Source organism: Rana temporaria, chromosome 1 (assembly GCF_905171775.1).
Source record: "Rana temporaria chromosome 1, aRanTem1.1, whole genome shotgun sequence".
NCBI classification, from domain to species: domain Eukaryota; kingdom Metazoa; phylum Chordata; class Amphibia; order Anura; family Ranidae; genus Rana; species Rana temporaria.
In genome coordinates, this window is record NC_053489.1 from 48,570,310 (window position 1) to 48,586,726 (window position 16,417).

General features: G+C 45.6%; 1 protein-coding gene across 1 annotated transcript in view; it reads right to left on the reverse strand.

The window, feature by feature from the left end:
• LOC120927109 (phospholipid-transporting ATPase IC-like) overlaps nt 1–16,417 on the reverse strand; it is a 163,881-nt gene that overhangs the window by 2,679 nt on the left and 144,785 nt on the right. Inside the window, exons 24-27 of the mRNA XM_040337549.1 lie at nt 16,283–16,366; nt 13,713–13,958; nt 10,779–10,911; nt 944–1,074 (exon numbers count right to left, since the gene is read on the reverse strand). Coding sequence (XP_040193483.1) covers nt 944–1,074; nt 10,779–10,911; nt 13,713–13,958; nt 16,283–16,366 — 594 coding nt within the window. The remainder of the gene's footprint in view (nt 1–943; nt 1,075–10,778; nt 10,912–13,712; nt 13,959–16,282; nt 16,367–16,417) is intronic.

The following is a 16,417-nucleotide window of genomic DNA, read 5'->3' on the forward strand; positions in this document are numbered from 1 at the left end:
TGGGGACCCCCGTACCCCTAAGAAAAAAAATTGTCCCTTTAATAAAAAATAAAAAAAATATATATATTAGAAAAAATATATTTTTTTTTATAAAAAAAAAGGGGGGAGGGGTTGCCATCCGGGGCCCTGGGGGCCTTCTGACCCCTGGGGACCCCCGGACCTCTAAAAAAAAAAAAAAAAATGGCCCTTTAATAAAAATTTAAATAAAAATATATTAAACCAACATATATATTTTTTATAAAAAATAAATAAAAAAAAGGGGAGTTGTCATCTGGGACCCTGTGGGCCTCCGGGCCCCTGGGGACCTCCGGACCCCTAAAAAAAAAAAAAATGTTTTTATTTTTTATTTTTTTTAAAAGGGGTTGCCATCCGGGCCCCTGCTGGCCCGGGGCCCCCTACAACAGGGCCAGTTGTACTGGCTTATCAGCGGCCCTGGCAGAGATGTGATCATTGTGCATTTATGGACCACGGGGATCTATCTTACTGACTTGCCTGAGATAAAGATGTGTTGTAAATGGCAAACTATTGCATGATAAAGGTCCAGGGACCAGGCTCTGTCCCCCATTTCCACATCTCCTGTAAGTTATACCACAGAGGAGCACTTCTCAGCATCATAAGTACATCTCTAGGGTATAACTACATTAACTGATCCTGGCACCAGAATCAGCTGGCGGTACCCCCTTATCTACGGCCCTGGACTCAGAGACTCTTGGCATACTCATACCTTGGCAATTTGGCAACACAAGGCAACATCCTTGGAGAGATGTGGTGCTATTCATTATGCGATTCTTTTTCTTATGTTTTTTTTTTTTTTTTTACTATAGTTTTGATGTGACTGACCAGATTAGGTAATGACCATCTTATGTCTAAGCACTGGACCTTTGTCCTAGAACTGCTGGTGTATTATGTACTACTTTGGGTTGCTTGCTAAAAACGTACATACCTTGTCGCTCTCAGAAGGCTTGACTAGCTTCCACAAAAACCTCACTGCCATCTCAGGAAGAAGACATATGCCAGTAGCTAGAATGATGATTAACCAGATATAGGGTTGTCTTAAAGCATTGTTGATCACCCCTGCCATGGAAAACAGAAAAAAACGTTTTTGAACTTTACAAAACCATTCGCATTTACCCGTTTCAAAGAAGGAACAAACTTTTCACACAAGTGCAATGCCAATGTCTAGCCAGACAATCGTTGTGCAGCTAATTCTTGTTCTGTCATAATAACCAATTTTCTGTGCAGCTAATCCACATTCTGTATAGCTGCTTTTTGTAAGCTAACAGATATTTCTTTAAAAGTTTCAATTCTGCATTGTAAAGAATGAACTCTGCCTGAACTCTAGGTTGCCTAAATGCTTCACCCTCCCACCATCAGCCCAGTACATGATATGTAACACTAGGAATGGTAAAAACATTGCTGAATAGGGAAGGAATGTGCCTGCTTTTCCTGTAGATGACAGGATATTTTCATGATCCTGGTTATGCTGTCATTGTGCTGTGCTCCAACTCCAGGTTTAAGGCCCCTTGTAGTGGTTCCCTCCCGGAACTGGAAGTCCCCCTGGGTTGGTTCCCTCCCAGAACTGGAAGTCCCCCTGGGTTGGTTCCCTCCCAGAACTGGAAGTCCCCCTGGGTTGGTTTCCCTCCCGAAACTGGAAGTCCCCCTTGCAGAATTTTTTCCTTTTATTTTATACTTATATGTAGCACCTTGTAGGTTGCTAGATAGTGAGTAGGGTGTGTACAGAGAGGTTTTTGTTAGGATAGGCAAAATGACAGGCTTGGCTAGCAGCTTGTTTTGATCTGGGTTGGGAGTGGCTTAGTGTAGAGCTGGTGACTCACAGTTAGCAGCACCAAAACCTCCCACTTCTTTTCAGGGCTTTCTAGAAAGGAAGGAGGAGAGAGGAGGTAGAGCAGGTTGGGGTGTTTTGAGAAGCCCTGACCAATTCCCAAATTGGATTGGCAGGGGGCAGACCTCCTTAACCTCCCTGGCGGTATGATTCTGTCTGGAATTACGTACCAAAAGCGGTACAATTATTTTGCAATGAAATTTGGCGTTTTATACTGTTGGCCTGTAATTTTTAGAAATAACCCACTTAAATCTGACCAAGCAAGAGTCTTGTAGGCATCCCGGGTATGAATTTTTTTTTAAAACAAAATTATAAATTATAATATAATAAATAATTATAAATAATTATAACAAATAATAATATAATTATAATAAAAATTATTCAATAATGTAATCAACTCAAAATCACTGAAATTTTCTCAGTTGCAGAATTGTCGCTGTCATTATTATTTTTTTTTTTATGACGAATTTCCCCACAAATCGCTATCGCACATTTCTGCAAGTGATTATAATTTATTATCGCTGTTTTCTAGCTGATCTAAAACCATTTTTGACATAAAGGGACACTTTTGGACAATCTACAGTTTTTAGGCAGAAAGAACATTTTTTATTATATAAAGGTACATGCAGGGCACTGGGCAGACCACTAGGGACAAGGGGGTGTGTATTTTTTACATACAGTACTGTAATCTATAAGATTACAGCAGGGCCGGTACAAGGCAGGGGCGAAGGGAGCGGATGCCCTGGGCGCTACCATTTGCGGACAGGAGGGGGGCGCAGGTGAAGTGCCAGCAGTGTGCTTCACTGTACACATTAGCCAGCGCTGCTAGCTGTACTGTCATCTGTACCTTACTACTATAATGTGCTGAGTGTGCTCCTGCACCCGCCTACACAGTCCACACCAGCTATACCTGTCAGCACTGCTCCTTCTCTCCCCCTATGAAGGGACTTTGTAGTCCCGTCCTGGCAGCGTGACATCACTCACAGCCGGAGGCGGGATAGGAGGAGAGAAGAGAGCTGCTGAAGTTGCGAGAGGAGCCGCCGAGGAGGAACCAGAAGTTCAGCAACAAAGTGTGTATCCCCTTTACTTTTTCACCTCTGGCAGCCTTCTCCTCTCTGACCTGTCACAGAACACATAGCCAGTAGAGGAAGTTTTTTGCACAGCTCACTTCCTCTCCTGGCTTTTCTGGGTTAGCTCTGGGCACTCACTGCTGCTGCCCTCGAGCCGAATTCTGCTCCCAGTACTGTAAGCTACTGAAAGTGATTGCAGAGGCAGCTTGTCCCTGCTTGCTGCTACTACTGGTACATTGCAGCACGGAACCGAGGAGCTCTGAAACTCCTCCTCGGTTCTGTGCTACAGCAGGCAGAGCTCTCTGCTGAATAAAAAAAAAAAAAAGCCTGTGCATACCATTGAGACCGGTGCCTGTCAGAAGAGGTGAGAGATTGACAAAGCCTGAGGTGTAGAGAGGAGTGCACTGTAAAGGTGTGGGGGAGGGGGGGAATATGTGCTGAGAGAGGGAACAGTGAAAGGGGGGGGGGGGGGTGGATGTGTGCAGAGAGGGGATCTGGGGTGGATGTGTGCAGAGAGAGGATCTGGGGTGGATGTGTGCAGAGAGAGGATCTGGGGTGGATGTGTGCAGAGAGGGGATCTGGGGTGGATGTGTGCAGAGAGAGGATCTGGGGTGGATGTGTGCAGAGAGAGGATCTGGGGTGGATGTGTGCAGAGAGGGGATCTGGGGTGGATGTGTGCAGAGAGAGGATCTGGGGTGGATGTGTGCAGAGAGGGGTTCTGGGGTGGATGTGTGCAGAGAGGGGATCTGGGGTGGATGTGTGCAGAGAGGGGATCTGGGGTGGATGTGTGCAGAGAGGGGATCTGGGGTGGATGTGTGCAGAGAGGGGATCTGGGGTGGATGTGTGCAGAGAGGGGATCTGGGGTGGATGTGTGCAGAGAGGGGATCTGGGGTGGATGTGTGCAGAGAGGGGATCTGGGGTGGATGTGTGCAGAGAGGGGATCTGGGGTGGATGTGTGCAGAGAGGGGATCTGGGGTGGATGTGTGCAGAGAGGGGATCTGGGGTGGATGTGTGCAGAGAGGGGATCTGGGGTGGATGTGTGCAGAGAGGGGATCTGGGGTGGATGTGTGCAGAGAGGGGATCTGGGGTGGATGTGTGCAGAGAGAGGATCTGGGGTGGATTTGTACTTGGAGGAGATCTGGGGGATGCAAGCAGAGAGGAGAACTGGGAAAGTGTGGAGGGGGCTGGATTTGTGCAGAGAGGGAGAGGAGAACTGAGAAAGTGTGGAGGGGTGGATTTGTGCAGAGAGGGAGAGGAGAACTGGGAAGGGGGAGCCCTGTGCAGAGGGGAGAGCTGCAGAAGGCAGGCTGTGCAAAGTAAGAGCTGTGGAGGGTGGGGAAGGTTGTGCAGAGGCGAGAGCCATGGGGGAAGCTGGGGGTGCAGAAGTGAAACATGGGGGGTGGCAAAGGTGAGAGCTGTGGATTAGGGTGAGCTTTAGATTGAGGTGCAGAGATAATGTGGATGGGGGTGCAGAGGTAAGTTGTGAACTGGGGGTGTAGAAGTAAGATGTTGATGGGGAGGGGCAAAGGTGAGCTGTGGAAGAGGGGACACAGAGGTAGAATACTTGAGGGAAGGGGGATTTTTGCTTGGGGAAGACCAGGGATGGGGGACAGTAAAGCATACAGAGTTCAGTGAGCAAGCGTATGTAATGCATGGCTGTATGTTACATATTAAAGGCCTTGGGATGGTACTACTGCATGCTGTATTCTGTACAAAGGGTTTTGCGTTACATACTCCTGGGCCCTGCATTCTGTATGCTGATCTGCATATTACATATGCTTCACCACTGCATGCTGTGTGATACCCTCTGTTACATTTTCCTGACCCCTGCACTCTGTACACAGGGCTATATGCTGCATATACCGGAGCACAAGGGATGCTTTGCATTGAATGTAAGTACTGTCCCTTTTATTGATTTTTTTTCTGTGCCTTGTGTGATACGCACTTCTCACCACTGCACAGTACACATTCCTGACCAGTGGCAGTTAATTAACCCCTTTGTGCTGCATTAGTGCATTAATTAACCCTGACACTGGTGCAACTAATGCAGCACAAAGGGGTTAATTTACTGCCACTGGTCAATTACTAATGCATCAGTGACCAGTGGCTTTGACAGAGGAGTCAAACAAGATAATACATGGCAGGTAGTCATGCATGACATTTCCAACCCCATCCATAAGACATATAGAAAGAGGTTGACATGTCTTTGGGGCAGGAAAGGGGGAATAAGGAGGACATTCTCATAAAAGGTCATAGGAAAAGCCCCAGTGAAGCTAGGAGGACTGGCTTCTAGGGTACTTTGTTTCAAAGTAGTGTAAGAAAAAGAGCCCCCCCCCCCAATGTAAAATACAGGGGGGAGGGAAGCATACAGTAACTACCACTATGGTAGCAGGAGAGAAAATGTTCCATTCTTGCAAAAGCCCATTATAAGATAGAAGTACCCTTTTAGCAAAAAGTAAAGGGTTCTGAGTGGGCAAGAATACCTGCTGAAATTTCCAGAGAGGCACAGATCGTCACAGCAGTAACAATGAACGGCGATGATAATGGGGGGGGGGGGCGCAGTTTGCCTCCTTCGCCCTGGGCACCAAATGACCTTGTCCCAGCACTGGATTACAGTATACTGTATGTAAAGTGTTTGTTTACTTTTTTGAATTTGGCGCCGTTCTCCGCCCCCGTGCGTCATAACGTCGCAGGGAACGGAGATCGGCGGCACACGGGGACACTGTGAATCGAGCGAGGAGGTCCCGCTCGCTCACACAGCGGGGATGCATCGCTGGATCCAGGGACAAGGTAAGTAACTTGCCTGTGGATCCAGCGAGAAGGTAAGCCGCGCCGCTGCACACTCTGCACGTCCACCCCCAGCGTGACTCGGGGATACCGATCCTATCATTGAAAACCAACCCCGAGTCACGCTCGGGTTTACCGCCAAGGGGGTTAAACACTCAGGGTTAGCCAAGCTGAGGGAGGAGTTGTTCGGGTGGAAGCTGGAGATGGAGTGCTAGGCTGTCGAGGCCCAGAGGGAGCTCCCCAGTCTGGGGGGGTGACCTTGGGCCTGGGGCTCGGGTGCGGACAGGACCCTTCTCGTGACACATGGAGGTGTCCTGAACAGGTGGCACGAGAGCAAACAGAAAAAAGCGGGCAAAGTCTCCAGGGAGGAACAACAGGTCGCAGCCAAGAGGACTGGTGAGTGACATACAGTTGGGAAGGTCTGGGCACGCCTGAGAGGACTGGGATAGTGCAGTCTGGGATGGGGGCATGGCGAGTGGAGTGGACTGTTGTGTCACGGGCAGAGGAGAGAGGCAGCTGCAGCCAGGATGACTGGCAGGGCCTGAAGAAGTGGTGCTGGGATCAGTAGCCACGTGGACAGCTAGCACTAGGACTACCACAATTTTTTCTGCTATACCAGAGGGGCCCACGGTCCCTGCCTGCAAAGGGGCATTCACTTTAGACCTGGCTGAGTCAGTATCAGGCCTACAAATCAGTGCTAGCTGGTCCGGGAAGTGCAAGCAAGTGTTGTGCTGGAGCTGAAGTCTGGATTATGTCAGTGGGGATGCCAATCAGGCACACAGAGGCATCAAAGGAAGCATATCAATGTGCTGAAGCTGAAGGCTGGATTATGTCAGTGGGGATGCCAATCAGGCACACAGTGGCATCAAAAGGAAGGATAACAATATGGATCTATGTAGAGTAGAGCACTTCTCTGCTGGATGTCCCGGTGTGTGGTTTGGCTCTCTAAAGCAGGTCCTTTTAAAGCTACTGCAATATACTACTTAACACCAGTGGACACTACTGGGTCCTTTACAGATCCAATATATTCAGGGTCCCCACATATAGTCCCAGCATATCCCTCCTGATTGATCTGCTTGTCTCCTTTGGATCCTGGGTGACGAACAAACACTCTATATTAATTCTTTACATAGATCCATATTAATATGCTTCCTTTGATGCCTCTGTGTGCCTGATTGGCAGCCCCACTGACATAATCCAGCCTGCCGTTTATTCTCATTTCTTGTAAACTTTATCCAATGAAATATTGAAAATCATCCTACTATCCTTACATGAATTACTCTCCTTCTTCTATACACCCCTGAAGAAGTTTATTTCGAAATGTGTAGAGTGTAAAGGAGGTCCTTCATGTACCCCTCCATATGGCGACGTCCATTGGAATCGTATATTTTAACTCAATATTTAAAATTTTGTTAATTTTGTATATTTATGAATAAATACTCTTTTTTACTTCAATACTCTGTATAATTGAAATAAATATTTTGGTGCCTAAAAAGTCCACCCAGGGGAATTTCTCCTTCTTTTCTATTATAAATACTGTATGTGGCACAGCATACATTCACTACCCCTTTTTTAACATTTTCAGCAGAGAGTGGGCTGAAGTCAATTGTCGGCTGACGACACAGAGCCTGTTCAGGCTCAGGAATGATCACGACCAGATGGTCGGAATAAACCCACACACCTGGACTAGCACCCGGCTCAGCCTCTGAGTGAGCCGCTGAGAACCTGAGCCAGGCTGTTCCCACCCCCTCCACAGCCCAGCGCTCCAGTGAGATGGTCAGAGCAGAGGGCCGGTGACCAGGGCTTTTTTTTCTCAGAGAATAGGTGCAGGAACTCTCCCTTTTTGGAGTTACCCCGTCTTCACCACTACCTACCTCCAAACACCGTTCCTTGGTCCCACCCCCTACCCACCTCCCAGTACTGCCCCTTTTAATTTGTTAATTATAACAAGAAAAGCAGTAAAATAGATCCCCTGCAGTCAAAAACAATAGACCCCCCCCAGTAACAATAGTTCATTGGCAACAATAGACCACCCTCAACAAAATAAACACCCCCTAGCAACAATAAACCCCCAGCAGCAACACAAGATCTCCCCACAGGCAGTATTGATAGACCATCCAGCAGTCAGCTACAATAGAATTCTCCCTCAACAGTAGATCCCTCTAGGCTACAACTGACTCTCCCAGGAACATAAGACCCACCCCAAGCAACAATAGATGCCTCGTCAGCAAAAATATACCTCCTGAGCAGCAATAGATCCTTCCCTTGCAAAAATACATCCATTCCAGCAACACTATATCCCCCAGCAGCAATAGACACTGTTGCACAACCCAGCACCCCTTGACATCACATACATTCAGTGCTAGAGGTGCCGGAACTGCGTTCCCCCGCGTTCCCGCTGAAAAAAAGCCCTGCTGGTGACTAACAGTCACCAGCTCTTTGCTCGCGGAGCTGTGAGAACTGAGCGATAGGCGGTGTTTGATCGCTCGGTTCTCAGTGTTAGAGCTGACAGGGGACAGATGCAGCATCGGATTGATGCTGCATCCACCTAGGTTAGTATGATTCTCTTTAAAATAAAAAAACAATACTTTTCTTTTTAAATACAGGGTGCTGTAATAATGCCACCATGACGCCTTGCACTCACAAGATTTCTTCTGGGTTGAGTGACACTGAGCATCATTCAACCAGGAAGACTAAGGACATCTAGTGAAGGAACGCAATTACTCCAAGAGACAGTGGGCTAGAATCAGGTACCTGCGCTTGTTCTTACGGCGGCGCATCGTATCGTATTTACCAGTGGTGGTTCGTCCATAGAGGGCGCTGGAGCGCCGCCCCCTCTGGCTCTCACCGCCACTGAGTGAAATAACATAGATTCATGCATTGCACGAATCTATGTTATTTTCGCCGCTGCCGCTGTTATTCAGATGGTCGGCGCTCAATGTCCGGCCATCTGAATAACGCCAGCTGGTTGGCTGTAGGGAAATGTCTATCAAAGCCAGCGGCTCTGATAGGCTTTCCCAATACAGCCCGGAAGCTTATTCTCGGAGCGCACAGACTGTACGCCCCTTGAATAAGATGACAGGCGTCTCAGCCAATCAGGTTGGCCGGTTCTGGCTACCAGTAACCTGATTGGCTGAGACGCCTGTCAGTCATCGAGGGCGGGAGAAGACATCGTGGGACGTGGATGCCTAAAACCAGTAAGGTAAGTGCCGGGCGGAGGGGGAAGAAAGCAATTTACAGGGCACAGTGGGGACAATTGGCACAGTGGTGACAATGCATGGCACAGTGGTGACAATGGATGGCACAGTAGCTGCGTTTAATGGCATGGCACAGTGGTGACAATGCATGGCACAGTGGTGACAATGGATGGCACAGTAGCTGCGTTTAATGGCATGGCACAGTGGTGACAATGTATGGCACAGTGGCTGCGTTTAATGGCATGGCACAGTGGTGACAATGCATGGCACAGTGGTGACAATGGATGGCACAGTAGCTGCGTTTAATGGCATGGCACAGTGGTGACAATGGATGGCACAGTGACTGCGTTTAATGGCATGGCACAGTGGTGCGAATTGATGGCACAGTGGCTGCGTTTGATGGCATGTAACAGTGGCTGCGTTTGATGGCATGTAACAGTGGCTGCGTTTGATGGCATGTAACAGTGGCTGCGTTTGATGGCATGTAACAGTGGCTGCGTTTGGGCACAGTGAGACTGCAATTTTTTTTTTCCTTTGCGCCCCCCCAAAAATTTTGAGCACCAGCCGCCACTGGTATTTACGCTACGCCACCGTAACTTACAGGAGCAAGTGCAGTATTCACAAAGCACTTGCTCCGTAAGTTGCGGCGGCGTAGCGTAAAGGGGGCTGGCGTAAGCGCGCGTAATTGAAATGTGGAAGGGGGGCGTGTTTTATGTAAATCTATGATGACCTGACGTGATTGACGTTTTGTACAGACGGCGCATGCGCCGTCCGTGTACATATCCCAGTGTGCATTGCTCCCAATTACGCCGCAACGACGTATTGGTTTCGACGTGAACGTAAATTACATCCAGCCCTATTCGCGAACGACTTCAAATTTCGAAGCGGGAACGACGTCCATACTTAACATTGGCTGCGCCACCCAATAGCAGGAGCAACGTCACGCCGAAAAAGCCTTACGCAAACGACGTAAAGAACTACCGCCGGGCGCACGTACGTTTGTGAATCAACATAAATAGGTAATTTGCATACTCTACGACGAAAACAACGGAAGCGCCCCTAGCGGCCAGCGTAAAAATACACACAATTTTACGCCGCCGCATTTAAGTTACGTCGGCGGAGGAAGCCTATTTTTTAGACGGATCTGCATTGGAGAATCGGCGTTACGCCGACGCAGATTTGAAATTACGGCGGCGTATCTGGAGATACGCCGCCGTAAATGCTTGCTGAATCTAGCCCAGTGCAGATAATTTTGTGCCTCAGAAGCCCATTGATATTAAAGGAATTGTATAACCTTTTTTTTTCTTTTTTTTTAAATTACAAACATATCATACTTACCTCCACTGTGCAGTTTGTTTTGCACAGAGTGGCCCCGATCCTCGTCTTCTGGGGTCCCCCCCACATGACAATTTCTGCAAAGTAACTCTCCCTCGTAAAGACGGACATACTGCAGTTGGGTGACTTTGAAGCTGCACCCAGGACACCTATTAGGACGCCTATGTAAGCTATGGCCCTTTCACACTGATGTGTTTTTGCTTCATTTTTACATTGCTAAAATGAAAGAAAAAAACGCAATATAATATTTCCCTATAATCCTTTGGGACTCTTTACACCACTTGCACTACGGATGAGGTGCGTTTTAAAAAGTCCCGCATGTCGCATCTTTGGTGCCCTCTTCAAAACCACACCAAAAACACAGCTCCCCACTGAAATGAATGGAAAAGCATCAAACATGTGCCACGGTTACGTTTTTTGAGTCACAAGTCAATTTTTCACAGGTGCACGCCAACCAGAAATTGCACCGGAAACGCATCAAAAACAAATATACATTTTTAACACTTTGTTTTTTAATGGAGCAGTGTGAAATCTTCCCAACCACACCTGTCAAGGTTGAAGTAATGATCTGATGCATTCCCTCACTGTGTAAGTCGTATGTAATTGAAAAGTATACTATGATGGATCCAATCACTGAAAAGGCAAATAAAAAGCTCCAGTACGCCATTATGATTGCAATCTGCAAATAAAAATATAAAATAAGTCAGACATTAGCAAATTTTATTTCATCAAGCCCTTCACTCTCTATATGCTTGCAATGATTATATAGATCAAGGGCCAGATTCAGGTACATCTGCGGCGGCGTAACGTATCGCATTTACGTTACGCCGCCGCAAGTTTTACGGGCAAGTGCTTGATTCACAAAGCATTTGCCTGTAAAGTTGCGGCGGCGTAGCGTAAATCCCTCCGGCGCAAGCCCGCCTAATTCAAATGATCCGGGTAGGGGGCGTGGATCATTTAAATTAGGCACGTTTCTGCGCCGAACGTACTGCGCATGCTCCGTTTTGAAATTTCCCACCGTGCTTTGCGCGAAATGGCGTCGCACCATTAAAATTAAAATTCAACGGCGGAACGACGGCCATACTTTAACATGGCAAGTCTAAATATAGGCCACAAAATAGCAGCTGTAATTATACGCCGGGAAAAGCCGACTAGCGACGACGGGCGCGCGTACCTTCATGGATCGCCGGAAAAAGCTAATTAGCATACCCGACACGGAAAACGACGCGAACTCCACCCAGCGGGCGCCAAAGTATTGCACCTACGATCCGAAGGCGTACGAAGCCGTACGCCTGCCGGATCGAAGCCAAAAGCCGTTGTATCTTGGTTTGAGGATTCAAACTAAAGATACGACGCAGCAAATTTGAAAGTACGCCGGTGTATCAGTAGATACGCCGGCATACTTTTACTGTGAATCTGGCCCGAAGCTTTTTTGGCCATACATCTGTTATGGGTCACAGGGGTGCACTTATATTTGCTCTCCCATGACCCAGAGTCAGATGATACCAGGCTATTGCCCAATGTGGGAAGCTGCAGCTAGACATGTGCACAACGAAAAAATGTGTTTTGTTTTGTTTAATCTCCCTGTGATCAGGAGCAGTGATCAGTGTCGTGTCACTCGTAGCCCATCCCTCCCACAGTTAGAACACATCCCTAGGACACACCTAACCCCTTCCCCGCCCCCTACTGGTTAACCCCTTCATTGCCAGAGTAATTTATACAGTAATCAGTGCATTTTTATAGCACTGATTACTGTATAAATGACAATGGTCCCAAAATAGTGTCAAAAGTGTCCGATGTGTCCGCCATAATGTCGCAGTCACGATAAAAAATCGATGATCTCCGATAGTAAAAAAAAAAATATTAATAAAAATGCCATAAAACTATTCCCTATTTTGTAGACGCTATGGGCTAGATTCACATAGCCCGCCCTAACTTTGCGGCGGCGTAGTGTATCGTGTTTACACTACGCTGCCGTAAGTTAGCGAGGCAAGTACATGATTCACAAAGTACTTGCCTGCTAAGTTACGGCGGCGTAGCCTAAAGCGAGCGGGCGTAAGGGCGCAAAATAGGCTGAGGGGGCGTGTTCTATGTTAATTTGTGTTGACCTGACGTGATTGACGTCTTTTTGGAACGGCGCATGCGCCGTCCGCCTACATACCCCAGTGTGCATTGCGGCAAAGTACGCCGCACGGGCCTATTGGTTTCGACGTGGACGTAAATCCCTATTCACGGACGACTTACGCAAACGACGTAAAATTTTCGAATTTCGACGCGGGAACGACGGAATTTGATGGAATAACTTTAGGCCTGATAATGCGTTACGTAAATGGCATATCTGTACTGCGTCGGCCGGGCGTACGTTCGTGAATAGGCGTATCTAGTGATTTACATATTTTACGCCGACTGCAATGGAAGCGCCACCTAGCGGCCAGCCTAAATATTGCACCCTAAGATAGGACGGCGGAAGCCGTCGTATCTTAGATAGGTTTAAGTGTATCTCTGTTTGAGAAGACACTTAAACTTAGGTCGGCGGAGATTCTGAGTTAGGTCTACCCCTATAACTTTTGCGCAAACCAATCAAAAAATGCTTATTGCGATTTTTTTTACCAAAAATATGTAGAAGAATACGTATCGGCATAAACTGAGAAAGAAATGTTTTTTTATATTTTTTAGGGATATTTATTATAGCAAATAAATTTTTGTTTATAGCGCTAAAAAATAAAAACCACAGAGGTGATCGAATACCACCAAAAGAAAGCTATAGGCTCTAATAGGCGTAAAAAAACAGAGAACACCACTCGCCGTCACCCGCTGCCCCACCGAGACAGGGTAAGTGCCGGGCAGAGGGCGAGCGGGTGGGATCATATGGGCACAGTGCTTATGATGGGCACAGTGGCGGCATTTGATGGCACAGTGGCTGTGTTTGATTGGCACAGTGAGGCTGCAATTGATGTTTTTTTTTTTCAGAATTTTTCAGTTTGTTTGTGCCCCCCGAAAATTTGGAGCACCAGCCGCCACTGAGGAAGACATTAGTGAATATTCATTTGCTAATGTCACACAGTGCTCTGCGCCCCGAGCCCACCATTTTTGAAGCCAATTAGAGCCTCACTTTAGAGCCCCCACAGCCCTGCATGGAGATTAGGGGCTGGACGCATGGATTAGGGGGGGCAGCGCCCCTAATGGCCAGGTCGTCACTGATGTGCATTTTCAAAAAAATGAACATGCCAGAAGGAGGAGAGAGCAAAGTGACAACATGCTGGGGGCAGGGAGGTGACCACTGCTGTATTCAATCACTCTAATGGGGAACTTGGTGTCACTCACCTGTGGTACGAGTTACAAAATTGCCAGGAAAAAAATTACAAACTCTCTCCCATGCCACCACCAGTGGGCCTGGTCTAGGATCTCAATATGTCTTTGAGTAAGTATATTTTTTCTTGGGCCTGCTTATGTCCCTGTTCCATGCTAGAATAAACTTACCTGGAAATTTACAATGATAACAAGGGTAGTGGCAGTGGTGAAGGCAAATGTCTCATAGTCCGAGTTCACTTGTCCATCCTCTTTTACCATTTGCCAGAAAGCTCCATACGGGATGAAGAAGATGGCAACAGATGTCAACGCGCCATGGAGCAGACTTAGGAAGAACTTCCAGTAGTTGAACAGTTGACCTTTCTGTCCCGGAATATAGAGGCACGGGCACTGCATGCTCACCTTGTCACTGACATCCTTATGTACAGAGAGAAGATACAATAATATGTGTCTTAAACACTGGCAACACATGCAAGTCTAAATACTGCTAATATGTTAAAGTGAAAATACAGTTATATACAGTGGCTTTGTTTGCATTTTCTTTATCATGGTGAGGACTAAAAAAATAAAAATACATTTTTTCTTTAGTCTGGTATTGTAAATAGCAAATAAATATTTAGCATTCTCATTTCCAGCCAGCAGGGGGAGCACCAGGCTGTAGTTCACACGTTTACCTGTCTATCCTCATCTACCTTTCTGGAAAAAAGATTGTTTACAAAGCTCAATAGCTTAAGCTGAAAATTACACACAGGGGGTGACTGGCAGCAGTTACTTCTGATTATATAACTACAGCTGTACTGTCCCATAATGGCCAAGGAGTGTGTGGAGAAGAGTGAAGCTTAAACATCTTATTAGGCTCTTAAAAATATATGTATTTCTGCACCTGATTGGATGTTTGAAGCAGGCACAGATTCATGTTACCAATGTTACACCCTATACTGTAGTATAGGATGTAACTGACTAAAGTGTGACATGGGGTAACATGAATCTGTGCCTGCTTCAAACATCCAATCAGGTACAGAAATTACTCTTTTTGTAATAGGTGGAGTCTGATTCTTTTCTATACCCACTGTATTTCAATTGTATGAATATTTGACATTATTATATTCGTTTTCGTTTCATTAGTTTTGTTTTGTTTGTTTTCCGGGACATTTATTATGATCGAAATTTGTAAATTCGAAAATGCGTAGATGCATAAAATAAAAAAAAATTGTAAATTTGAAGATTCAAAAATTCGTAAATTTGAAGATTCGTAAATTTGAAGATTCTAAAATTCGTAAATTTGAAGATTCAAAAATTTGTAAATTTGAGGATTCAAAAATTTGTAAATTTGAAGATTCTAAAACTCGTAAATTTGAAGGTTCTAAAACTCGTAAATTTGAAGATTCTAAAACTCGTAAATTTGAAGATTCTAAAACTCGTAAATTTGAAGATTCTAAAACTCGTAAATCTGAAGATTATAAAACTCGTAAATCTGAAGATTATAAAACTCGTAAATTTGAAGATTCTAAAACTCGTAAATTTGAAGATTTTAAAACTCGTAAGTTTCTAAGATTCTAAATTTCGTAAATTAGAAAATTAGAAAATTAGAAAGAACGAAAATCTGAAAATTCTAAATAATAGCTAACTATTAAATTATAGGTATTGACATTTCCTTTCAAATTTGGCTGTTGGTGAACGTAACAAATACGAATTTATCCGAAGTTACGAATTATCCAAAATAACAAATGTTGCATCTAAACAAATGAAACAAAACAAATTAATAATAATAACGTTTGTATTATTGTTATTTATTATTATTAATTTGTTACATTCCATTTGTTTAGATACGACATTCGTTATTTTAGATAATTCTTAACTTCGAATAAATTTGTATTCGTTACGTTGGAAATTCTTATACCTAGGATTTAAAAGTTTGTAATCATTAAGTTTTTATAAGTTAGTTATTATTTCAGATTTGGGACAGTACAGCTGTAGTGAAGAAAAGTATACCGCTCTAAAAACAATCAATCCCCATTGCTTCCGTCCCAACAAACCAAGAGGGTGCTGGCTGTGCTCAATTACCATGAAATGAAAGAAAAATCCTGGATCGCCGCACTCCTCAAAAAACTATGTCTTTATTCAAATTTACTCAGTTGCAGAATTGTCGCTGTCATTAATTTTGTTTTGTAATTTTGTAATTTTGTTTTGTAATTTTGTAATTGTTTGATGACGAATTTCCCCACAAATCGCTATCGCTCAATTCTGCAAGTGAGTATAATTTATTATCGCTGTTTTCTGGCTGGTCTAAAACCACTTTTGACATAAAGGGCCACTTTTTGGTTGCTATGGACAATCTACAGTTTGCAGGCAGGAAGAACAGTTTTTATTATATAAAAGTACATGCAGGACACTGGGCAGACCACTAGGTACAAGGGGGTGTGAAGAGGAATTTGGCGCCGTTCTCCGCCCCTGTGCGTCGTAACGTCGCAGGGAACGGAGCTCGGCGGCACACAGGGACACTGTGAATCGAGCGAGGAGACACAGCTCAATCACACAGCGGAGAGGCATCGCAGGATCCAGGGACAAGGTAAGTAAAGCATGCCTGTGGCTGCTGCGAGACGATCCCGAGTCTGGCTCGGGGTTACCGATTTTGGTGCTGAAATTCCACCCCGAGCCAGACTCGGGAATACCGACAGGGGGGTTAAAAACATATATAGTTTGCAGGGTGCATGGCAAACTGAGTGGGTGGTATACCATACCTGATCCTGCAGGCCAACAACAATAACGGGAAGACTGGCATATAGCAGGTTGTAGAGAGTAATGAAATAGGTATCATACACAGTCTGGAAGTAGAAGACAAAGAATTAAAGTTTGTTGCATAAAAACATGAAAAA